At 45.5% G+C, this 25207-nt stretch overlaps 1 protein-coding gene across 3 annotated transcripts in view; it reads right to left on the bottom strand.

The window, feature by feature from the left end:
* Positions 1–317: 317 nt before the first annotated feature.
* ZFYVE1 (zinc finger FYVE-type containing 1) overlaps positions 318–25207 on the bottom strand; it is a 46017-nt gene continuing 21127 nt past the window's right edge. For all 3 annotated transcript variants that reach the window (XM_080908323.1, XM_080908321.1, XM_080908322.1), the window contains exons 3-12: positions 22957–23461; positions 17986–18200; positions 9936–10042; positions 6771–6879; positions 6231–6328; positions 5993–6110; positions 3441–3611; positions 2722–2902; positions 2097–2210; positions 318–555 (exon numbers count right to left, since the gene is read on the bottom strand). In XM_080908323.1, coding sequence (XP_080764449.1) covers positions 323–555; positions 2097–2210; positions 2722–2902; positions 3441–3611; positions 5993–6110; positions 6231–6328; positions 6771–6879; positions 9936–10042; positions 17986–18200; positions 22957–23461 — 1851 coding nt within the window. In that variant the 3' untranslated portion in view covers positions 318–322. The remainder of the gene's footprint in view (positions 556–2096; positions 2211–2721; positions 2903–3440; positions 3612–5992; positions 6111–6230; positions 6329–6770; positions 6880–9935; positions 10043–17985; positions 18201–22956; positions 23462–25207) is intronic.

Genomic DNA, 25207 nt, shown 5'->3' on the forward strand with positions numbered 1-25207 from the left:
ATAGATAGATAGATAGAAAGATAGATAGATAGAGAGAGGGGGGGGGGAGATTTATTATTTTTAACTGAAATAAATGCTATGGACTCCGGTCCATTCCGCTTTACTGAGAGCTGTTCTGTCCCCTGCCCTGAGGTGGTTCATGCCTTCGGATCTACCGCCAGGCTCACCTCCACTGAGGAAAAATAGCCCAGGGATGTGAGAGGGGCCCACACACACCACACACCACACCAGGTGACCAGGACAAGGGCCTACCTCAGTGAGACTTCTGTTTCTAACCCTGAGAACCTAAGGAATTGTGAAGGAGTCGGAGAGGGAAGTGGGGTTAAAGGTCACCGGGCTTTTTATTGCAGTTGAAGCAGACTCGGACTGGATGGTCCCAGCCACGAGAGGGCACAGCCCTGCGGTCATGGGAACACTCATCGCAGAAGCCCTGTCCGCAGGCTCGGCAGTGGTGCTTGGAGAGTTTGACGCTGAACTCCTTGCGGCAGCTGTGGCAGTGCAGGATCTCATGGTCGGGCACCCAGTAGGCCGGCCTGGCAGCATCCTTCACCAGGCCTACAGCGGGGAAAGAACATCAGCAGTCAGGACACCGAACCTTGCCCAGGTCCCTCTGACAGAACCATGACTGTGCTGTATTCTTCTGTTTCTTTTTATTCATGTATTTTATGGACATAATACAGGGTAGCCTCAGACTCGTGGTTGCTGAGGATAACCCTGCACTTCTGACCCTCTTGCCTCCACTTCCCCAGGCCTGGGATTAGAGGTGTGTGCTACGGCATCCAGTTCACACTGTGGATTAGACCTAGGGCTCCAGGAATGCTACCCAAACACTCTACCAAACTAGCCACAGCCACACCCCTGATAGTGTTTTATTGGAGGTAACCTTGTAGAGTCTCCTTTATTACATGGGTTCAGGGACAGAACTCAGGGTGCCGGCTTGCCCAGCAGGTGTCTGTAACTGCTTAGCAATTTTACCACCAGGCCTGAGTTCAATCTGCAGGACTCACATGGTGGAAGGAGGCAGCCAACTCTGACAAGTTGTCCTCTAACCTTCACGTGTGTGCCATGGCACATGCATGCAAATGAGTACCCCTCACATACAAACAATAAATTATTAAAAGGATAAAAAAGATGCCAGGCTTCTTCTACCCTTGACCACAGGACCTGTACTCACTGCAATCAGAGGAACCACAAACAAGTCTTCCACAGTCAGACAGTCATTCAGATTCTAGCACCACTGAGCACAGAAGCTACTGGAATGAAAAGCATGTGCCTGCCACCTGTTCCATACGATAACTTTTTTAAATTAAGATTTATCTATTCATTTTTATGTATATTTATGTGCGCTACACGTGGGTGTGGGTGCACATAAAAGCCTTTGTGTGTGTGTGTGTGTGTGTGTGTGTGTGCGTGCGCGCGCGCATGCGCGCGCGCGCTCCAGTGCACATGTGTGCATGCATACATGTATCTACATATGTACATATGGAAGTCCTAAGAGAGTAGAAGATCCTCTGGAGTTGGAATTAAAGGTGGCTGTAAGCTACCCAACATGGGTGCTTGGACACAAACGTAAATGTCCTCTGTGACATTAACCACTGAGCCATTTTCTAGCCACAAAACATCAGCTCTTAAAATCCTGCAATACCCTATGGTTCATCTACTACCAGAGTGGAGAGGCCCAGAGTACAGAGAGAGGCAGCGGGATGCGCCACTGAGCCTGGCTATTAATTGTCCTCCAAAGATCAGCTTGGACCTTCCAAATCAGTTCAAATGCTACCCTGCAACGTTCAGACAGGAGCTGCAGGTAATGACACCAGGAGAATAAACAGACTTTTTGATCGATACATACACACTATTTTAGGCAAAACAGCATGCACCTGCCTTTATGAACAGCAGATGGTGGAAAAGATAGCCTCCAGAAATAAAGCTGATACCAGGAAAGGATTCAGCACATAAAAGCAAGTGTAACACTTCCCTTCATTCCTTGCTGCCAGACTCAATCCAGTAAGCAATGAAGTCAAACCAACCATTCAGGGTACCCCGAAACTCCTCATGCTACACGTGTTCCACCCAATACAGCCTCTGCCCAGGCCTACCAAGTGGTATGTCAATAGCTGTCACCACGGCTCCCAAGGTGTTCTGCACGGCCTCGCCCACCTTCCTGGCAATCAGCGTTCCACCTTCATCCTCTGCCTGCGCCTCAGTCATGTCTGCGGAGAACACAAGAGAGAGCTGCTGGCGCCTCGCAGTAGTCCTCCCTCACTGGAACATTTCTGGTTTCCCACAGTCACTAAATGGGAATGTGGGCCACCCAGCTGAGAATCTGAAACTGGCTTGGGCGTCTATTGTCCTTTATCTCTCTATTAACTGACTTACGACTTATTTTTAAAGCCAAAGATTGGTTCTGGAAGCAATATCTAAATTTTCTACAGAGAGAGGATGTGGTCTAAACTTGCCTGGCTTTCCAGAATCATCAGCTATATGCAGACATTTTCTCTCAGAAGCACCACTGAGCTCAGAGTTCAGGCCAGGCCCCCCGAACCTCTACCTCAAGGATCAGCAGCACAGGCCTATGCCTAGCTAGGAGCTCAGAGGATGACTATCCTTGGTCATAAGAACAACTGCTCTAAGAAGTGATATGGTTGGAGCAGTGCCAATATTCAGTGGGTGCACAGAAGGGTGACTCGCCATCCACTCTCACAGATCCTGAAGCCACATTACCTAACTGGACATTCCTGGCATCGAAGCAGTTGTCACACACACGGACAGGCGCAGGTCCCCAACCCCGCTCAGGCACTGGCCGGGTCTTGGATGAACAGCTATCACAGAAGCCCTCACCACAGGCCCGGCAGTGATGTTTGGTATCGTTGTCCTTGAAGGATGTTGCACACTGGTTGCAGCTCTGTTCCAAGTCCAAAACAAAACAAAGAGGCAGAGGTCCTACATGTCTGCTTGGCTGGGGAGTGGACATGACCCAAGGGGCAACTACAAACTCCTGAAGGTGGGTTCCAACTCAGTCAGGACCCAAGCTTTCTAGTAATAATAGTTCCCTGAGTAAAGAAAGGAGAAGGGCAAAGTGTTTCCTGTTACTTGTGTTTGGGCAGAAACTAATTCCAGGTTGTAGGTACCCAGAGAATTGTGGATTAAGCCAAGAAATGATCTCAAAAAGAGTCCTTTCTCCAAATTCTGTAGCTGTGATTCTCTGACATCTAGGCAATATTCATTGGCTTTCACAGGTCCAATGAATACCACCCACAACAGGGAAAATACTCACAGGGTACAAAAGGCACTTCAGAAGCAAAGGAGCAGCCTAAAGCTGCGCTCTCCCAAGACTCTCTGGGGGATGATTGTGCCTCCTCCTGAAACGGGCTTAGCACCCAGGCACCATGGAATAATTGGGGTGGTCTATGTCAGGACTCAAGAGGACTCCTACATCATACCAGAATCTGGGAGTTGGGCCTCCAGTAGGCAGGGGCAATCTGGTCGGTTAGCCAAGAAGTCATAGCCTTAGTGGGTCCAAGGCTAAGCTCAGACACTGACTGCGCCATAAAGTTCATCCCATCCAACAGACGCTGGGCAGCATTGTTGTTATCCTTCAGAAACGCATCCGTCTGCAACGAAAATGCAGGGGCTCATTAGTCCCTGAGTGTAGGGAGGAAAAGGAGGGGGATATCTGGGGCCAATTCAGAACTGTAAGCCACCAGGGAAGGCAGAACAGAAGCAGATGGCAGTATCACACACAACACTGTGCTGATGTAGACAGCTGTCCAACTTTGCCCTGCAGTACAGAGGGTGACCCATTCATTCTTCAGAAAGCCCACACCAAGCTCTTCCTGGTTCCTCTAATATGTGTAAACCTCTAAGATATCTATTTCTATAAGTACAGTAGCTATTACCTTTGTATGTGTACCATTGGATTCTGAGAACGGTGATCTACTTTTCTCCCAGCTCAACCCTGGACACACCGCACCTTCACGTCATGCTAAAACAATGACTGAGCAGACACAGTGCCAGGCATTCTAGTTTCGAGGCTGAGACAGAAACCAGTCATCACCTTACTTTCTGTTTCCCATGGCCATCTAATCCCTTCAGATTGCTCTGCCTGCACCTCCAAGGCCATCAAGTGTATGTGTGTGTGTGGGGGGGGGGGGGGGGGGGCTAAAAGAGATAACCCACAATAGTAACACATTTCTAAAGAAGGCCCAGAGACTCAGTGAGAAGGCAGTGAGGCTGGAAAATCCTTAATTCTGTGTGCCTGAGTGATCCAAGAAAGCTCCAAAGTAGGTATGTAGGCAGGACTGAATCTACTCTGGATCTAGACTGCCCTTTAAAGGCCAATGAAAGGATGCTAGGAATGAAAGAGAAACGGAATGCTTGCCTCTGAATTCTTGATCACATTAGGAACATGCTCCTGAAGGGAACTATGAGATGCTGATCTCTCTTGATTTTGAGCCTCAAGGAAAAAGGGTTTCCTTTATCATTCGCATCCACCAGGACGTACTATTTTACTGTAGTCCCAAGCAACCCAGCCAATTGGTCATGGGTAGAAACCTCCAAACATATGAGCTGGTATGTGTTTCTTCTTTCTACGCTGGTATGTATTACAGTAACAGAAATCTGACCCACATGACTATGGGCTAAATGCTCCGCCTGAGTTTAAATAACACCGCTACAGGAATTATCCAGCAAGGGCAATGGCAGACAGTAAAATAATGCCCTCTGAGGAAAGTAGTTGTGTCGGATTTGTTATGATTCATGAGTAATTCCAAATACAAACAGTGGTTTGATTTTATCCTGGGACAGGGCCTATCTAATGTTGCACCAAGCTGTACTCAAAACTCCTGGGCTCAAACCATCCTCCTCTCTTAGCCTCCCAAGGAGCTTAGAAGCTTAGAGCAAAGGCACACTTCTATGACTAACTGTGAGCAATGACCAACAGAAGGAAAGTACTAATTGTATCACTGTCTCCTAAACAGATCCGGTTTTCCAAAGTGGGAACAGTAAGAGAGGCCTACAGTAATCCTGTAAGATGAGCAGGGACACACCTGTCATTTCAGCACTCGGGCGATGAAGCCAGGAGGACCACAGGCTTGAAGCTGACCTGGGCAATGCAGTGAGACCCCATTTCAAAAGAACCCAAGTCAGTGAAACTGCCTGTTCTGAAAGATGGCTTAGCAGGTAAGGACTTTACTGCTAAACATGACAACATGAACCCAATTCCTGGGAACCACACTTGGTAGCAAGGGAGAACCTACTCCCACAAGTTGTCCTCTGATCTCCACATGCAGGCTGTAGCATGAACACACATGCATATGCGTGCATATTCACACATGCACACACACACACACATTTCCCAGAACACAGAACTAGCTTTTTCATATACAGATAGTCACTAAAACATATATGTTAATAAAAAACCATAAATTGAATAGATGTCAAAAATAAGAAAATGGTAAGTCAAACCATAGCACTAAGTCAACTAAACTGTCATGAGAAAAAGGCAGGAAAATGGCAAAATATATACTTGAACAAAGCCTGCTGGAACATGCTATAGTCTCAGTTACTCAGAAGGCTTAAGCAGAGAAAGTACTTGAGTCTGGGAGCTTGAGACCAGCCTGAGCATCATAATGTGGCCCCGTCTCTGAATAAGAAAATGAACAGTAAGTACATCTCTAACAATATACATCTATGCATACAGGAAATGAGCAGGAGCATATGAGATGAAGCCTTATTTGCCAATTGAGAATGTTAGATAATTTCCAGCCATTCCATTCAGGTCTGTGTTCCTAAGATTTGTATAATGAGTAAGACATGAAGAGCAGGCACAGGATGGGCTCTACAGACCATGCCTCTCTAGACGACTTTTCTACTGTAAGCAAACTCCCTCTGCAGACACAAACAATAACTGAACAGGACAAAACAAAACAAACAAACAACAATTAAAAAACAAAAAACAAAAAAACAGGAGGGAATCCAAGGGAATAGTTCTTACTCCAGGCCACACATGTACAATCTCTGTCCGCACCACTGTATCCACAGGATCTTGGTTCCCATACCAGTACTGGCGGCTCCGATAGACCACACCACAGTTAGGACACTCGATCACATACCTACAAGGAAGCAAGTCAGCAAGTCAGCAGTGTTTCTCTGCCAGTTGCTAAGAAAACAAGCACCAACAAAACAGACAAGCCAACAATAAACCAACACTCTAGCCACATTCTTAGACTCACCCAGACCAGGCATACTTTGCCAGACCCATCCAGGGAGAGTCAGTGGAGGCAGATGTTTTGGGCACCACGCTGACTTCTTTGCCTCTCTCATAGCAGGCCTGAAACATAGATTACTCTGCCAGTTTATTCTAGGTTCACTGGGCAGGGCCCCATGACCTCCTCATAGCCTCTACCCCGCCAATCACCACACCAGCTGAGGGGTGTATACGCCTTAAGTTTAGCACCTTTGGAGGTTAATTTCTCATAGAGAAGCCAGTGCTCTCTCTGAGAAAGAACTGTACACTAGTCTGGGACCCAGAACTATGCTCTAAATTTTATTCCTGTCACAGACAGAAAAAAAAAAATCCACCTAAAGTGTTTTCCTGAGAAGCTGCTTCTCAGACTCTTAGCCCTAAGCTCAACAGGAAGATAAAAAAGCTGAAATAGAGAAGAGGCTCCAGAATCAGGGGTAAACACTGCTGGGCTGTCCCTTTCTCATTCTGATCAATGCAGGATTTCTAGATGTCCCTGTTGGAGTGAGGAGAGGCTCAGCGAACTCACCTTGCAGGTATAAACTCGGTTGTCATATTGGTGTGAATACCTACAGCGGCTCTTGGCTTCATGAGGTACCCCTTCCTTGCTGTGGTTCATGCTGTTCTTACATCCCGCCCTGAAGAAAGCCAAAACACAAAGTGAGAGGGCTAAGAGGACAGGATCCCTCACACAGAAGTGTCTGGCTCTGAACAGGCACAGGGCCAAAACCAGACCTGGTTCCTAAGCACATAGGGAGTGGTTTATCCATAAGCCCCTTTCTGACCCAGACATGATTATATCTCTAGCTTTTCACACGATGTCTGGAGGTCACTTGGCTCATAAATCTCTTTAAATACATGGCAGAAGTCAAACTTTGGTTCAGGATAGACACAGTTACAGATCTGAGGTCTCAGAATGGCTTCTGGTGCAAACATCTGTAGCAGCAGCACAACAGAGAGCAAGCAACTGTTACTCTGAATGGGGGAATGGAGAAAAGAAGTCAACTTGGCTCCTCTGTAGAAATGGAAGAGACATGAACTTGACTAGAGATGAAAGCTGAATAGGTCTTTAAGGAAAAAAAGATGACGGATATAATAGAAATGTGGTTAGTTTAAATGTTTGAATGTTCCTTAGTTGGTGTAATTGTTTGGAAGGATTACCAAGTGAGGTGCTGCTGCTTGTATTCTAATGCTAATTGAGCCCCCCCAAAACTGTTTGCATGAGAGGGTCTACAGGTAGCTTCTGGAAACCCAGCCCTAGTTAATTCTGATTGGTAAATAAAGATGCCAGTATCCAATAGCTGGGGAGGAGAGACAGAGGCAGCATTTAGGGTTTCCAGGCTTGGGACCTCAAGAAGGAAGGAGTGTGTGCAGGAGAGAGAAACAGAGCTGCCATGTGAAGGGGCCAAGAGGACAAGGCCCAGAGGGCTGATCAATTGGGTCAAGAGCATCCAAGATGGAACAGAAATTAGTTCGTAGTAACTCAGAATTATCAGTGAGAGGTAGATTCTAACAGCATGGAGGTTAGGCAGTTGATCACCAATTGTGCTGCCTAAGGCATATTAAAATATAAAGTCTGTGTGTGTCTTTCATTCAAGAACAAACCACTGAGGCGGGTAGTTAACCCACACCAGGATCTACTAAAATATTAGTACTACAAGGTGGCCTTGCTGGAGCAGGTGGGGCTTTGAGGTTTTAAAAGCTCAGAGCATTCCTAGTTTTCATTTTCATCCCCACCCCACCTGTGCCTAATACATGTGTCTCAAAATGTAAGTTCTCAGCTACTGCTCCAGCACCAGGCCTGCCTGTCCGCTGCCACGCACGCTCCCCACCATGGTCATGGACTCTAACCCTCTGGAGCTGTGAGGCCCAAATTAAATGCTTTCTTTTATCAATAGCCTTGGGCATAATGTCTCTTCACAGCAACAGGAAAGCAACTAAGACAGTAAAGCTAAACCATATGGTTGCCAGAATGTAAAAATAAAAGCTAGCCCCCAAACGGGCAATATATCCAGGGGAAAAAGCTTAATGCTGAACCACAAAAACTTTCAAGTAAGCAGCAAGCTCTGCCATGCTGACATGGAGATCTGCACTTTAGGGTTTCACTGTAGTAACAGAAAATTCTGGAAATCCTGCAGATGCTCAGAATGAAAGGTGGTGACCCAACAATGCTTAATCCTCTCATGCTAGACTCAGGCAGAGCAAAAGGATGCCGCCCTGGTAACTAAGACTTGCTCTCTCTTCACAAGTGGGACTCTCCAAAGCCACCCCTGTCCTCTACTGCACAACTGAAGACCTGCCCACCCAGATCAGAAGTGGTTCTGTAACCCTCAGATAGGGTGCATCGTCCAAGACTAAAGGTCATTCATAAAAGATGGGCAAGAGGGGAGGATATAGACTAGATGTTGGACCTGATATGACCAAAACAATTCAGAGGTGTCCAAGGTGTGTCTATAGGACAAGGAGAGTGCAACCCACACACTGTTTAAACTCATGAGATCCATCAGGCAAGAAATAAGTAAGACTTACTTAATTGCCTTCAGCAGTTTAAGTGATGCAGCAACCCTCAGGTAAGGTCCTACAGGCGGTATCACCCTTACCTGGGAATTATCAAACCCACCAATTCTCAAGTTCTTTGGAGATCTACTCAATCTGAAACAGAACTAAGCGATCTGCCTAGCACAGTCTGAGTGCCTCCGATTCATGCTAAAATTTGTGAGTCACTGCTCTGTGGAATCCTCTGTGGCCAAGCAAGGAGTTCCACAGACCAGCAGCACAGCAGCACCCTGACAGCTTTTCAGGACACAGGCATATGTATCTCAGAATGATCCAGAGCCTGGGTTTGAATGAGTAAAGGAGCTACAAGTTAAAGTTGGAGAATTATTCTAACCCAATACTCTCAGCTTAAGGGACACTTCTGAATACCTCCGGGGCCTTGTAAATCACCACTATCAAGGGGAAAAGCCCAGAGCCACCCAGGGAAAACCCCTGGATGTGGTGCCTAGGCTTCAATTCTGAATGTTCCTTAGAAAATGCACATGATTCTGTCCACAGTCGAGAATAAATATGGGGAACCTTTGGGTGCAACCTGAATAAGTAGAGTCACATGAAAACAATGAAATCAGCGGTCAAAGAAACAGAAAAGCAGGCAACCCAGCTTCCTGGCATGAAAACTGGCTATACCGGAGGTCAATCATTCACATCTATATCAGTCTTCGGGCCATCTTTACTGAGCATTCCTAAAGTCTTTACTGGCCTAAAGGGCGGTCTCCAGACTAGCAGGATCACCTGGAACTTGTCAGAAATGCACCATCAGGCCTTAAGTCTAGGAATTAATTTTCTTAATTTTTAAATCTCTCTCTCTCTCTCTCTCTCTCTCTCTCTCTCTCTCTCTCTCACACACACACACACACACACACACACACACACACACCACACACACCACAGATGTTGTGTGAGCAGAGGTCAGAGGACAACTTGTGAAAGTCAGTTCTCTCTCTCCACCTTATGGATGTCAGAATCCAGGTCATCAGGTTTAGCAGCTTTACTAGGTGAGCCACCTTGCTGGCCTAAGCTCTATCCGATTCTATAATTTAAATAGCTATTGAGTGACTGGCCCACACACCCAAGTCAGAACCAACACTCTAAGCCTCTGGTTCCAAGGTGGAGGATGGACATGGTGGCTCTCACTTACCCACAGCTGAGGCAGATCGAGGAGCAGGTGAAGTACTCATCTGGAAAAAATGAACTGTGCGCCATCTGGTCATCAGGGATCTCACCGCTGAAGCGGTCGCTTAGTGCCTGCGGCAGAGGGAAGGTGATCTGTGAAGACGCTCGGGCAGCCTGGGCTCCACTCCCCCTCACCTGCCTTTCTATTAGGATGGCCCACTCACTCCTGCAAATACCACAGTCCTCCTTGACCCCAACCTGCATTAACTCTCACCACAGGGAGCCTTGGAGAAAGCAGCCCATGGCCCAAGAGATCAAAAGCAAACCATCACTCTCCCCTTAGTTGGCTTAGAAATCACAAGTCTCTCTCCCATGAGCAGCATTTTATTCAATACTGTGATCTTCATCACATATGGTGACTGATGTTCATGTCATTGGGAAAAAACTGAGACTCAAGGATAGGAGCCAAGAAACCAGCAGGGCGTGTCCCAGGCTTCCCTCGGCGTCCTAAGCACTGGCTCCCATGAATGTAACTAGGCCACAAAACTATCTCAACATAGAAAAAAGGAGCACAAAGGAAAAAAATTTTCCAGTCACTTATCAACTCTATTGACCTAGAAGCCTGCAGCTGGCCAAAGCAAACGCTGAGCTGAGAGCTGAGCAGCAGAGAGAGCATCTCATGTGCAGAGTGCTCCTGTTTCAAACCCAGCCTCCACTATCTCAATGCTCTGCAGCCTAATGAGAGAATGTGATGGGCTTCCCAGGCTCTCACCCTCCAGTGCCTTCTGATGGAGTCACTAACTTCAGCATCCCAAGTCTGAGGCAGCCACACACACAACTCTAAACAGAGGCATGTGGTGTTATTCCTTCGGTGAAAGAACAGGAGAAATGCTGGGACAGGAGCCAGAAGGCAGACTGAGTGGAGGGAGCTTTGGTGGTGGTATTTCCAAGCTCCTGTAGCTGAGGCTGTCCTTCAACTGACACTCCTGCCTCCATCTTGCTAGTGCTGGGATTACATGAATGAGCCACCATACCTGACCCCAGATTAGGCACTGAACTTTAGTTAGCTATTTATTGGGGGGAGGGGCTGTTATTTTGCTTTTTTCCTGGCTAGTCTGGGTCTAGCCATATAGACAGAGTGGTCTCAAACTCAGAGACCCATCTGCCTCTGAAGGGTATGCCACTATGCCCAGTCTGTATGCTTATAATCCCAACATTCAAGAGGTGCAGGCAGGGAACCAGGAAGTCAAGGTAATTCTTGTTTGAGGCCAGCCTGGGCAAATGAGACCCCAACAAAAACAATGGAAAAGAGCCTCTCTCCTTATTGGTCTTCATGGCTGCTAGCACCTGCAGGTGAACACTTACCTGCAAAAAAATGTTTATTAATCTAATGAAGTGACAGAAAGCCAGTGTAGGAACATAGAGTCTGCTCTACAGATGGTAGGGGGAAACCAAAGAACAGAACTATGATAACCTTGAAGGTTCTACAGCAGACAGGCCAAACATTAATTTAAATACTTATTGTCTATTTCTGTTCTGAGCCAGTCTCATGCATCCCAAGTGTGGCCTCAAATTTACCGTGTGGCTAAGGTTAACCCAAACTCCTTGATCTCCCCACACTTCCACCTCCCAAGCCCCAGCATAAAGGATGCGACTGGACTCTGGTAATACTCGTTTCTTTAAAGATAAACAGTACCTGGCTAGCATGCAATCACTATCTGGGTTAAATTCAGAGGAGGAACTTGTCACCCAGCAATGCTGACAGAACACTTCATATCATCCCAAGCGGCTTTGTTTTTCACTCAGAAAGTTTTTTACAGAAATGGGACAGTGGCTACTCCTAGTGGCACACCTTTAGTCCCATCACACCTGAGGCAGAGGCAGGTAGATCTGAGTTCCAGGCCAGCCAGGGCTGCATAGTGAGACCCTGTCTGAAAACAACAAAAAGACCATTTTACAGTATCTGAGCTTTCCATGTGACAAGCTGTGGCTGTTCCCACATGCCATTAGAAGTGTGGCCTTCTCTGACCCAGACACACTAACTGCTGGCTTGTGTTGTCAAAGGCAATAGTAACCTCTTATGACATCAGAGAGAGAACTCCTACACAAACAGCCCCAGCCCTTTAAATGCTGGGTAAGAGAACCAACATGCCACTTCTTTGCCAAGCCACAGGCTAACAGTCATATATCCAGCCGTGACAAGCTTCAGGACAACTGAGAAACATCAAGCACACAGGAGGAGAATAGTAACTATTAAAAACAAATCAAAGGCAGCATATTTTAGACACAGGATGGAAAAACCTTCTTCCTTCTACAGTATTACTTCCCAGTACAGACAGAACCTCCTTTCTGACCCACTCACTGGCTCAGCCAGTTCAAAATTCCCAAGCCCAGGTCTGGGGTCTGAGATGTCATGAGGTCCTAGGCCCATTCCCCAGCACTAAAAAGAAAAATTAAAAATAAAAATACAAATTCCAAACCTCACATCATTCCATAGTTCTTGATCTCCTCAGGTCTCAAGCTACAAGGAAAAGGCAAGGAAGGGCTTCTCATGAGAGAGACTGTCAAAGTATTTGAGGTAAAATTGGGAGACCTGGTTGCCTGGAAACTAGATGATCTTGAACTTTAGTAGCCTTGGCAACAGTAGGAGCCTTTCTACTGTACCTTTGAGGTTAGTCCCAGTTATCAAGAGCTAGCAGTGGAGGCCCGTTTCCAAATAGATATTCTTCAATGTAGCTACCCTCCAGCAATAACTTCATAAATATTTAACAGATGCTTCCTAATTTGATGGAATTGGAAAGTCAAGAGTTTCTACATTTAAGGATTGGAGGCTAAAGAAGGTATCATATGACACCTACATGGCTTCAACCCGAAAAGGCATCTCCTGATTATTCAGAACTGTAAGTACAGACATCCACAGTTACCTTCATTTTCAGTTCCTCTTTTGTTCAGTGTTGATTCCCTCTCCGTGAAAGCATGTTCACAGGTATCTAGGCTGGTGCTACTGTGAACCTTATGGAAAGGAGTCATTATCCTAACTAAAACTGGTACTAGGGGCTGGTAAACACAATGTGTCCAGGTGACAGAGAAAGTGGTCCTGTGAACAGGTAACCATTCTCAGGCACAAATGGGCAAGCCACTAATGGCCCAGACATCACCGACGTATTCAAACTGCAGCCAATCCCAGTGTTCCATCCCTTCTCATAAATCTCATTTCGAAAGCTGTTCTTCCCATTCAGTAATGAATATGAGTGAGTGTAAGAAGTAAGGGTAATTGCCTAATGTGTGCTAGGTCCTGGCTTCAATCCCTAGGACAAAAACCAAAGAGAACAAGAGGGGACGGTCAGGTAGCATATGCCTTTACTCCCAACAGAGGCAGAAAGATCTCTGGGTTATTAGAGGCTAGCCTCATCTACAGAACAAGTTCCAGACCAGCCAGGCCTACATAGTGAGACCCTGTCTGTCTTAGTCAGTGTTCTACTGCTGTGAAGAAACATCGTGACCATGGCAACGCTTACAAAGGAAAACATTTAATTGGGGCTGGCTCACAGTTTCAGAGGTTCAGTCCTTTATCATCATGTTAGAAAATCATGGCAGCACACAGGCTGACTTGATGCTGTGGTCCTCCTGCCTCTACCCCCCAAGTGCTGGGACTATAGGCATGAAATTACACAGATTTCTCTTTATGACTTGTTTTCTTTTTAAAGATTCTATAGATAAGAGTCTCAATCTGTGGCCTAGGCTGGCCTGAAATTCACTATGTAGATCAAATTGGCCTTGAATTTATGGTGACCCTCATGTCCCTGCCTCCAGTATATCCAGTGTTGAAAAGAAATGGTTTCCTCAAAGAATGAGCTGATGAGTTTAGTACAAAGAACAATGAATTAAAGCATATAAAAGGAATATAAAAGATTGTATTGAAGTCAAACCTTAATAGAAAAAAATGAAAATAAAAACCCCAAAATATTAAAATATTTAAATAGGATTACATATGCAACTATGAGAAACCGCATGAATCGCTGTTAAAATATAAATATACAAAGCTGGGCAGTAGTGGCAGTGCACACCATTAATCCCAACACTTGGAGGGCAGAGGAAGGTGGATCTCTGAGTTTGAGGCTAGCCTGGTCTACAGAACGAGTTCCAGCCAGGGCTGCCCTGTCTTGAAAACAAAACAAAACAAAGTATGTACAGATATAGTGCTAGGTGTAGTGGTGAACACCTGTAATCCAGCACTTGGAAGACAGAGGCAGGAGGACCAGAGACTCCAGGTGGAGCTGACTACACAGAGTTCAAGACTAGTCTGGGTTCAAAAAACATCAGCAAAAACAGTTACATACTTACAATCCTACCCTCCTTTTTTAAAAAGTGCAGCATAGAGAGAGATACTATCTCACTCTGTAGCCTAGGCTAGAACTTTCTAGGTAGCCCAGCTGGCCTCACACCACAGGGATCCTCTTGTTCCAGCCTCTGAGTACTGGTGATAGGCATACACAACAGCACCTGGCTTCCAACCCGCCCATAGACAAAAGAGCACAGCACACCAACTAATTAAGGGTTAGAAAGAGCTTTTGTGTCTAACAAGGACACTTGTAACAAAGTTTTCCAATAATATCCTACCTATTAATTGTTCATCTAGGTACACTTAGACAATGAAATATCTGTAGTTATCAATTACTTTTCAAGAAGAGTCACAAATTTACATCTATAATGATAATAAGATATGACTGTTTTAGCTTTGATTTTTCATTTAAACTATGTATGTTTACTAGAACACACCACACTGTCTCAAGTGTTAGAGTGGGCAGGGAATGTGGCTCTCACCAGGAAGGCACTTGTCTACAAAACCCCATCCACAACAAAACTGAAAAATAAAACTAAAGAAGCATTTGCCCTGGCTACCCCTAGGGGAGGGACTGTGATGGCCCTTCCCACTCTCAGCCACTGTGGGTTATTTCAGGCTGTAACACTGTCTATAGTTCACACAAAAGGGTGTGAATTTAGACAAACGGTTCACTGAGCACAGTCTGTAAAGCAGAATTCTTTTACTTACATGTGTCATTATTTTGTGAGTGTGCTTATGCACATGGAAATCACAGGACATGTGGCAGTTGGTTCTCTCCACCATGTGTATCCAGGGATCAAATTCAAGTTGTTAGGCTTGGTGCCAAACACCTTTACCCACTGAACCATCTGGCCAGAATCTGAATTTGTATTTCCATAATAGCATCAAGTTTTAAGTTTCCCTAGATAAACGTTTCCTACCTTTAGTAAATGCAGGGAGTGCTTTGATCATTGCATACAGCATAAGACATAAATTTCATCAAGACTCCTCGCCATCACTGTAAAGAGTATTGGCTTGTTCTTTTGAGATACAGTCTCACTATGAACACACATGTATAACCCAGACTGACTTTAATCCTCCTGCCTCAACCTCCTTGTGCTGGGATCACAGGCACATGCCACAACATCTAGCAAAACTACTAAACCAATTCTTTTTCTTCCCCTTCCCTTTTATCAAGGTAACAACCTCATTGATTCTCTGGGATTTCCACAACATACACCTGATCACACTCACCTAGCTGCTCCACATACACCCCAGCTCCCATGACTTCCCCCACACACAAAAAGGGCAAAACCAAAAGCAATAGTAATAATTAATAAAGTCTGTGCTGTGATATACTCAGTGGAACATGGTCGAATTCTCAGTGGCCGGCCCCAGGAACAGAACTGAGTCCCTCCCTTCCCGGACCTCCCACCAGAGGCCATCAATTGTGGAGATGCACACTTCAGCATCTCCATCACACACCCCTTAAGAGTTCTCCTCAGTGGCCTCCTGTCCAGGCTGCAACTCTTTTCTTGAGGTGCAGTGGGGGTGAGGAGCTGCCACACAAGCTTCCCAAGTCCTGCCCTCTCAGCTGTGCACGTGCAGCCACCCACATCAAAAGTAGCCTCCTTGCTCTTCAGTCAGCAGGAGCGTGGCCATGGGCCTCCATATGGTCTCTGGTGACAGCACAGACCATGAACACTGAGGACAAGTGAGAAAAGACCCTCAGAGGCAGTCTGGACCACACACATCAACATGGCTCCTGGTGGCAGCATCCCCCATGGACATCACAGACCCAGATATGGCCCTCAGCGGCAGCATGGGCCCAACATCAACATGGCCAACCCACAGACATTGAACCAACTTTTAAATTGGTAATTTTCAATAATCTATACTACTCTGAGTCAGAGTTCCTAATTATCTTATTTTGATGTTCCCACTTGCCACTGTTCTAGCACCTGTTTATTGATAGCTGTGACAATGGCAGCAGTACATTTCATGAGTACAGTGGGGATGCACAGCATGAAGATCTGCCCAGACAAGGTACACACACACACACACACACACACACACACACACAGACATAATGGCAAACCTATAATCTCAGTACTTGGGGATTAGAGGCAGAAGAAACAGGAAGTTCAAGGTTAACCACAGCAAACAGCAGACCAGCCTGAGCTACATGTAACCTTGTCTCAGAGAAAAGCAAAAGAGTAGGCCACAGGGTGACTCAGTGGTTAAGGGCAGGTACTGTTCATACACAGGACCCACGTTTGGCTCACAACTGCATGAAACACTACCAAGTGATCCACAGCTGACTTCTGGCCTCCGGGGCACCTGTGCTCACATCCATAATTAAAAATTAAAACTTAAGGGCCAGGTAGTGCACACAGTTAATCCAGCACTTGGGAGGCAGAGGCAGGTGGATCTTTGAGCTCAAGGGCAGCCTGGTCTACAGAGTGAGTTCCAGGACAACAGGACAGCAAGGGTTACACAGAGAAACCCTGTCTCAAAACCAAAAAAGAAAGCTTAAAACCAAATGCTAAGTGTCATAGCTCACGCCTTTAGTCCCAACAATTGGGAAGCAGAGGCAGGCAGATCTCTGTGAATTCAAGGCCAGCCTAGTCTACATAACGAGTTCCAAGGCAGCCAGAGCTACAAAGTAAGACCCTGTCTCAAAAATGGGGGGGAGTGTTTGATTCTTAGCACCCACCAGTTAGAGCAACTCACGACCATCTGTAAATATAGTCGCCAGGTGTCCAATTCCTCTTATGACCTCCACAGCACCAGGCATGCACATGGTTCACATATATACATGCAGGTAAAAAAACATATACATAAATTTAAAAAATAATTTTTTTAAAGGGCACTACCTAATAGATTATACAGACCTGCCATGGTTAGAAAGTCAGAGAGTGCCTTCTGGGTGTAAGCTCTGTCATACATCAGAACACCCTATAGAAGGACAGCCAGGGACTTTATAACAGGAGATCATTTAATTGTACTAACAAAACAGCAGATTGATCTTACTGCTGCAACGGATCCACAATATGCCTGGCCTTAAGGAAAATGATAGGTTTTTGTTTTGTTTTATTTTTTAAGACAGGGTCTCACTATGTAGACCAAGACAGCCTTGAATTCACTGATCTGTCTCCACAGTGCTGAAATTAAAGGCATGTGTCATCATGCCCAGTGAAACTAATTCTCAAAGATGGGTTTCCCAAACATTAGTTCAATATCATGTATGTAGGTGACACACTGAATGGCATCCAATTCCACAGCAAAACCATCCCCTTTACCATCTTTTCCCTGATGTTTCAGAATCTGCTCTGAAGAAAATCTCATGCAAAGGTCCTCCTAAATACTCCTGTCTCATAAACTCCAAATGCCCTCAGACTTGACAATCAGCAGCCAAAATATCCTTGAACTTCTGATGGCCCTGTCTCCACTTCCCCAGTGTCCAGATTATAGGCATACACCACCATGTCCAATTTATGTGGTCCAGGGGAGCCAACCTACAACAGGAGCAGTCTACCAACTGAGCTAGCAGCTCCTCTCCCTTTATCAACTGAATTATGGACACAAGAGTCCTTCCTACTGGAGCACCTGACAAGACAAAGGCGTGGGCCCTATGCATCCTCCACTCACACATACCCTCTGTACCAACTCATTCCAGCCCAGGCTTCCCAGCACCAGCCTAGGAGTACTGTAGACTGATGAGAAGTACCCAGGGCAGGAGCCAACTGACCTTCAGGGCTTTGAAGATGACCCCTGGGTGACGGGGAGACCTGGTGGTGTTGTTCTCTAGCAGCTGTTCCAGAGCACGTCGAAGCCCAGAGAAGTCTGTGGGGGGATTGTACGTCCTTGTTCCCTTGTAATGAATGGAGCTAAAGGCTTCGGGGAAGCGGCCCAGCTTCCTGAACCGGTCCTGGATGAGCTTCTCAGGAGCCTCTGAGGGGTGATCTGTACAAGCAGAAAGGCATGTGGACAGTGGGTGCCTTTTTTGAAAACAAAAGTTACCTACCTTTCACGGTAAAAGTAAGATAAATTGTAACTCTACATATGTCCAGCACATGTAGACGCACCTACTATATGGTTAGAATTACTGTATTTGTTTGGCGCTGCCTGAAAAGGAGCAAGACCGAAGCAGGGCATCTCATAAGCAGATGCTGGTTACATGGGTGTGTGATTCATTGCCTTATACACTGTGATGTAATATGCACGTGTCTGCATGTATAGCATAGAAGAATATTGAAAAAGATCTACTGGAAGAAAAGAGTAGACCTGTCAGCATTAAAGGAAAGACAAGCATAGCCTGTGTTTCCTCCTACATGTCCACAGCTTGCTTTCTAATCACTTGTTGCACTATATACTGAAGAAGCACCTTATTCTTTATAAGAGCTGTGTAGTTTTCCAGTCAGGAGATATGTTTAGCCAGTTGTCTACTAGTGAGCATTCACAATTTTTATACTCTGACAACTCTGGTCTTGCATGGTGAAGCTGCAAAGCTATGACAAGCTAGTAATACTGGGGGAGTGAGCCATGGGCAGAGTCGGTGTGCTTTTTAGAGGTAAAGGTTTGCTTTCACAGACACTTTAGATTAACTTCCTTTAACACGTAAGAAAAGCACTCAAACATTGAAGATATATTAATTCAAATTTTAGGAGACAGTCATCAAACAGCATCCATCATAACTCTGGACTTATCCCTTACACTCACCTCCTGCTGAGATTTGAAAGAAGTTGCAGCAGGCATTAGTCCCTACCTTCTCCCACAGCACCCCAGGGACCTGACCCGGCCCCTTCCCTTCCTCCTATGTCTCTGCATGTCTTTCCCTGAACATGCAATCACTGCTCTCAAAACGTTATTCTGCTCATCTACATAACATAAGCCGGGCAGGCATCCCTAAAATAAATATCCTGTCAGAAATGATTTAACACCACCCTAGTTTCTGGTGTTGACCAAAAGCAATCTGGTCTGGGGGATGGCAAAGCTTACTTTCTTACACAGCCAGGGCCCACCTACCTAGGGATGGCACTACCTGCAGTGGGCTAGACTCTTCTACATCATTAGCAATCAAGAAAACAAAGTTTGGACCAGTGGTTAAGATCACTAGCTGATCTTCCAAAAGATACAGGCTCAATTCCCAGCACTCCCATGGCAGCTCACAATGGTTTGTAACTCAAGTCCCAGGGAATCTGACACCACCCGTGTATCAAGGCATGCATGTGGTAGATATGTATACATGTAGAGAAAACATCCACACACTTTTTTTGGGGGGGGGGGGTAAAGAAAAAAACAGAGGCTAGAGAGATGGTTTGTGGTAAAACTCTGTGGTAAGGTAACACTGACAGCTCTTCCAGAGGACCCAGGTCCAAGTCCCAGGATTCACACGTTTGGCTAACAACACTCTGTAATTCCAAGAGCATCTGACACCCTCTTCTGTCCCCTTACCCCCCAAAAACACTACTGGTTTATGTTCATGGTATATATATGCAGAAAAAACATCCATATACATAAAAATAAATTAAGAAAATGCCCACAGACCAGTCTAATTAAGCCAATCCCCCAGCTGTGACTCACTCCTACAACACTAAACTGTCAAGTTGACTTCTGAACCAAGCCAGGAGAGCGCTTGGCTTTCACAGTTGCAGATTCAGGATGCTCCTTTCTCAGACTTTGGCAAACACTCCAAATCTAAAGCTTCCAATCCTACTTCTGATCCCAAGCATTTTGGGTAAGGGATACTTAACCTGTCGTTCATTTCTTATTAAGCTCCTACCAGCACTTCAGAAAAACAGCAAGATCAAACAGAAATCAGAAGCTGAACAGCTATGAGGCAAGAAAAAATACAATGTTCCATTTGCCCACCTCTGACACTCCTACCCTGCTGTCTTGCTCTATCTTGAGGCTTTAAGAAGCCCTGTTGCTCCAGAAAAGGCTCCAGATGTCAGATGGTAGTAACCTCCTTGGTTACATATTGCAAGCAGTTCTCTGAGCTGTCATTTGAAGCTGCTACACACAGCATTGTACAAAGCAAAAAGATGGCTTCTAGGGGCTGGTTATTTCAAAAGCCTAAACTGATCATTAAACCTTGTCCCTATCTCTGTAAAGACCCAGAATGACTTAGGACTGATCACAGGAGAGTGCAGGGTTAACATTTCTTGTCTCCTCACCTTATCTCATAGACACTTCTTATTTAGTCTCTGGAAGGTCATGACTCACTGGAAGCACCACAAACAACTGGCTATATAGGTCCATCAAACAACCGCCCCTCTTACCACTATCATGTTTCAGTCCTCAAGACTACCCAAGAGACCCCACCCACCCACCCAACTCTAGACATGCTCCTCTACTTGTTCCTGGGATAGGGTTGGGGAAATAAAGCTTTGAAATACAGGCCTGACAGTACTTATGTCTCCTTCAGAGAACTGATCCAAGGCCACCCATGGTCTGATCCTCAAGTATCTCCAGCTCCCTTGAATAACCTAACTGTGCTCCAGACAGGCACAACTCTTAATTTTCTCTTTGACACACATTTCTGCACCAGACTTTCATCTGGGCTCTTTAAGACAGATAGAGCAGTGAGTGAGGTAGGCAATGTTTCTGCCTTCATGTCATTTCCATTTTCATGGAAAACACCAAAAACAAGCACATACAAGATGACTCCAGATAGAGGAGTGTGTCAGCACTAGGGTACATTAAGGACCATGGCAAAGGAGATCAGGAAAGGTTTGGCCCAGATAAGCTAGTTGGGGGACTGAGGTCCAGACAGACAGAAAGCATATCCCAAAGTGAGAACAAAGAAAAGATGGTACACTAGTGAGCACTGTGTATGTATTCATATGTGTACATGCAAAATATATACACATACATACATTGTATTTACATATATTGTAGATATATGCACACTTGAACACACACACGTCTGTTTATACATACATGCACACACACATACTCACAAACACATGGGCAAGCACAGGCAGAGTGAGGAGAGGGTCTAGGGGGATAACTAATGGCTAGACATTGACAGGGGTTAGACAAAACCCCTTTAGGAGTTTTGATTTTGTTTAATTTCTGGGACAGGATCTCAACATTTCAGGCTGCTCTCAGACATTCAATCTTTCTGCTTCAGTCTCCTGAGTGTCAGGATTATAGGAGCACATGCTCACATCCAGCCACTGGATTGTTGGGTTTTTTTTTTTTTTTTCTTGGCTTCCATTACATTTTGATGTAATTGAAAGCAAGCAGGAATATCAGAAGCCAAGGCATCTAAATTATAAGTGAAGTTTGTATTTCAAGAGAGCCCTCTGTAAGACAGAATGCACCCCAAGGGCTGATACTGCAGTCCCCTGTATACAGATGCTCCTGAGAAACTGCCAGGGATCTGCTCCTCCCAGAACATGCTTCTCTTGCTCTGCCTATCCACAGCTCAACTTGCAGACATTGCTTCCTCTTTCCCAGGGTGTGTGGTCCGCCTTTCCATTCCCACAGCTCTACAGGACAGAGGACTAGATGGTCTCTCCAAGTAGCCCGAGGGGAGAGGCTTTAGCTCTACACCTCTGTCTAGCACACAACATGGGTCTTTTCTTGACTGATACACAGATGCCAACAGTATAACTGTTTTCAGAGTCAGACCACTATACCACATCTAAAAACTACTGGTGTCCCTGACCCCCTGCATATTTCTCTAAGAACACAGAAACAGTAGGATAGCTTACAGATGCACTCGCCACACACACCTCCACAGGTTCCATTCTCTCTCCCATGAAGACATTAAGTCACGCTCCTGAGGCCAACTCCTCCACTTGAGAACCACTCCAGCTGTTTCTGGTTTTGTTTTATTTTTTTTCTTTTTCACTTTATTTTGAGAGAGGGTCTCACTGTGTAAACTAGGATGGTCTCAGACTTGCAGGATTTTGCTGGATCTGCCTCCCAAGTGTGGGCATTACAGGTGTGTACCGGAACACGTGCCTTTTGCAGTGTTTAGGATTCAACCAAGGCCTCCAGCACTCGAGGCATCTGGTCTCTTCTTCTCTAATGAATATTCTCACCAGTACACCATTTTCTTAGTCTTAATTATGTAAATATTTTAAAAGGGAAGTTCTTAGTAATTCCACATGAGCCACCAGCCACCACCTTATAGTTCTACTTCTCTCTATAAAACTTGGAAAGAATTCTTTCAGCATACTCATAACCCTGTGACAGCGCCTGTATATAAGCATTCTTTCTTGCCTTCTGGCCTTTTTTTTTTTTGAGACAAGTGTTTCATGTAGCCTATGGTAACCCGACAATGTAGCTAAGGATAGCCTCCATTTCTTGAATACTGGAATGCACCATTATACCTGCCTTTGTTTTGTTTCAGTGTGCCACCACAGTCTCACTATGTAGCCCAGGTTAGCCTCAAATTCACAATCCTCCTGCCTCAGCTTCTCGAATATTCAAATTATAGGCATATATTGTCTGCCTAGCTCTTCTAGTCTCTCTTGAACCCTTTCTGAAGCTTTCACCATCCATACTCCAGGGAAACAGGCCTCATCTTTATCTCCCAAGACCCTTGGTCTACTACACTTGTTAATTATTCCAGCCTTCTTGGAACATTTTATGAAGGCTTGCCTGGGTCCAAGTTTTTCTGGGCATTACCACCACCACACTGCATCCCAGAGGCCACCTCCTGTGCTTTAAAAAGCCAGTCTGTGACACACCACTGTCTACTCACCAGAACCCAGAAGTTGAGTGTGCACAGTCTCATGGAAAATAATAACTGCAGGGCCCAGGGTGGATAAGGGAACATCCAGGCCACAGCGTGCAGTGGTAGCCTTGAGTTCCTTGGTAAAGTGCTTCAGGTAAGCTTCCGAGGCATCCCCAAGGAATTTGAAGAGGTCATTATGCAGCCGGTCTGCATGAGTTCGATAGATGACCAAGTCTGAGATGGCCAGGACCTTTAGCAGCAGCCGTGTCCTCTGGCTCAGATTCACGGTGGCCCCCAAGAGTCCTTCTGTGTCTATCACGGCTACCTTATGGACTGGGTCATAGGCTGCCCACACTCCCACTGTGCAGGACTCCTGAGCAGGGGAGGTTTTGAAGACTTCTCGGCCATAGAAGAAAGTGTGGTTGAGGGTATGGGACTTTCCATCACCAGTATTTCCAAAGATGGAAACCACCTTGAGATGTTGGTCAGGCTTACAGTCCAATTTCCTAATAAAGTCCTCTTCATTTGTTACCTTCAAAAAAAAAAAAAAAAAAAAAAAAAAAGACAATAAAATATAGAAACCAAGAAACTAATGCCTATAAGAAACTCACTGCTTCCAAACAAGACCTTTGGGAGGAAAAGGAAGTTCCAAGACAAAAACTCCACCTTTGCAAACAGCCTGTGGGACCCTCTGAAGCTTCAGTCAGGGGGAGAACTTGGTAGTCATAAAAGTTAAAACTGGGGAATGACGCAGTTTGATGGTTTAAAGTTCTGGCTGCTCTTAGAGAACCTAAATTTGGTTCCCAGAACCCGCACCAAGAGGGGGTTTGACTCTAGCTCCAGGGGTCAAATGCCCTCTTCTGGTTTCCATAAGCAGCACATTCTCCTGCATATACACACACAGAATCACACAACTGAGCAACAAAAAATTAATACAGAGCTCAAGCCATAAAGTTCCTAAAAGATCCCAGGTTCAGTCCTCAGGATCCACACAGCAGCTTACAGCAGCCTATGACTCTACTTTCAGGGGCTCTAATACCCTCTCTGGCCTCCATGGGCAGCAGACGTGCACGCAGTATACAGGACATATATACAGACAAAACACCCACATATAAAATAATAAAAAAGTACAAAATTCCCATGACTCAGAAATCCTATTTCTAGGTTTATATCCAGCAACTGAAAACAAATGTCCACATAAAACCTCTCCAAATACGAACATAAACATCAGCATTAGCCATACCAACCAAAAAGTCAAAATAGTCACACACCCATCCACTGGTGGATGAGTGAGCAGACTGTGGTTCATCCCACAACGGCTGCCATTTAGCCATGAAGAAGGATGAGCCTTTTCCCAACCATTCTGCAATTTACAACCATTATTTTCACCTTTATGACATTTCTTACATGTGCCCTTACTTTGACCTGATTCTGTACAACTTTCTGGGGTGTGTATGTGGAATATGGGTGTGTGACTGCCATGGCACACCATTGAGTCAGAGAGCCACCTCCGGTGTGAGACTTTGCCACACCATGTTTGAGACAGGGTGTCCCTGGTGCTTCATCTCTGCTTATACCAGGCTCACCAGCCTGAAGGTTTCCAGGAGCTCTCTGGTCCCTGCCTTCCACATCACCACAGGAGCACTAGCATGACAGGTGCACACTAGTGCATGACCTCTGAGGATTCAAACTCAGACCGTCATACTTGTCCTTACCCACTGCTCATTTGGCAAAGCATTTTCTTTTCTTTTTTTCTTGAGACAGGGTCTAACTGAATAGATCTGGTTGGCTTGGACCTTATTATATACACCTGTCTTGCCTCAAATTCAGAGACCCACCCACCTCTGCCTCCCAGAATGTTGGGATTTAAGATGTGTACCACCACACCCACCTAAATTTTTAAAAAATTATTATTTTATGTATATGGGTATTTTGCCTGTATGTATGTCAATGCACTGTGTGTGTGTGTGTGTATGTGTGTGTGTGTGTGTGTGTATCTGCCTGCCTGATGCCCTACAGGCTAAAAGAGAAAGTCACATTCCCTGAGTTGGAGCTAGAGGCAGTATGAGTCACCTTGTGGATGCTGGGAACTCTGTAAGAACAGCAAGTGCTCTTTAACCACTGGGTCATCTCTCCAGGTCTCCCCTCCCCTTTTTTCTTACATTACAATTTGTGTGTGTGTGTGTGTGTGTGTGTGTGTGTGTGTGTGTGTGTGTGTGTTGCTTCTGTTGAAGAAACTCCTTTCACTATGTGGGTCCCAGGGATCACACTCAGGCTG

The sequence above is a fragment of the Micromys minutus genome (assembly GCF_963924665.1).
Source record: "Micromys minutus genome assembly, chromosome: 1".
Lineage (NCBI taxonomy): Eukaryota > Metazoa > Chordata > Mammalia > Rodentia > Muridae > Micromys > Micromys minutus.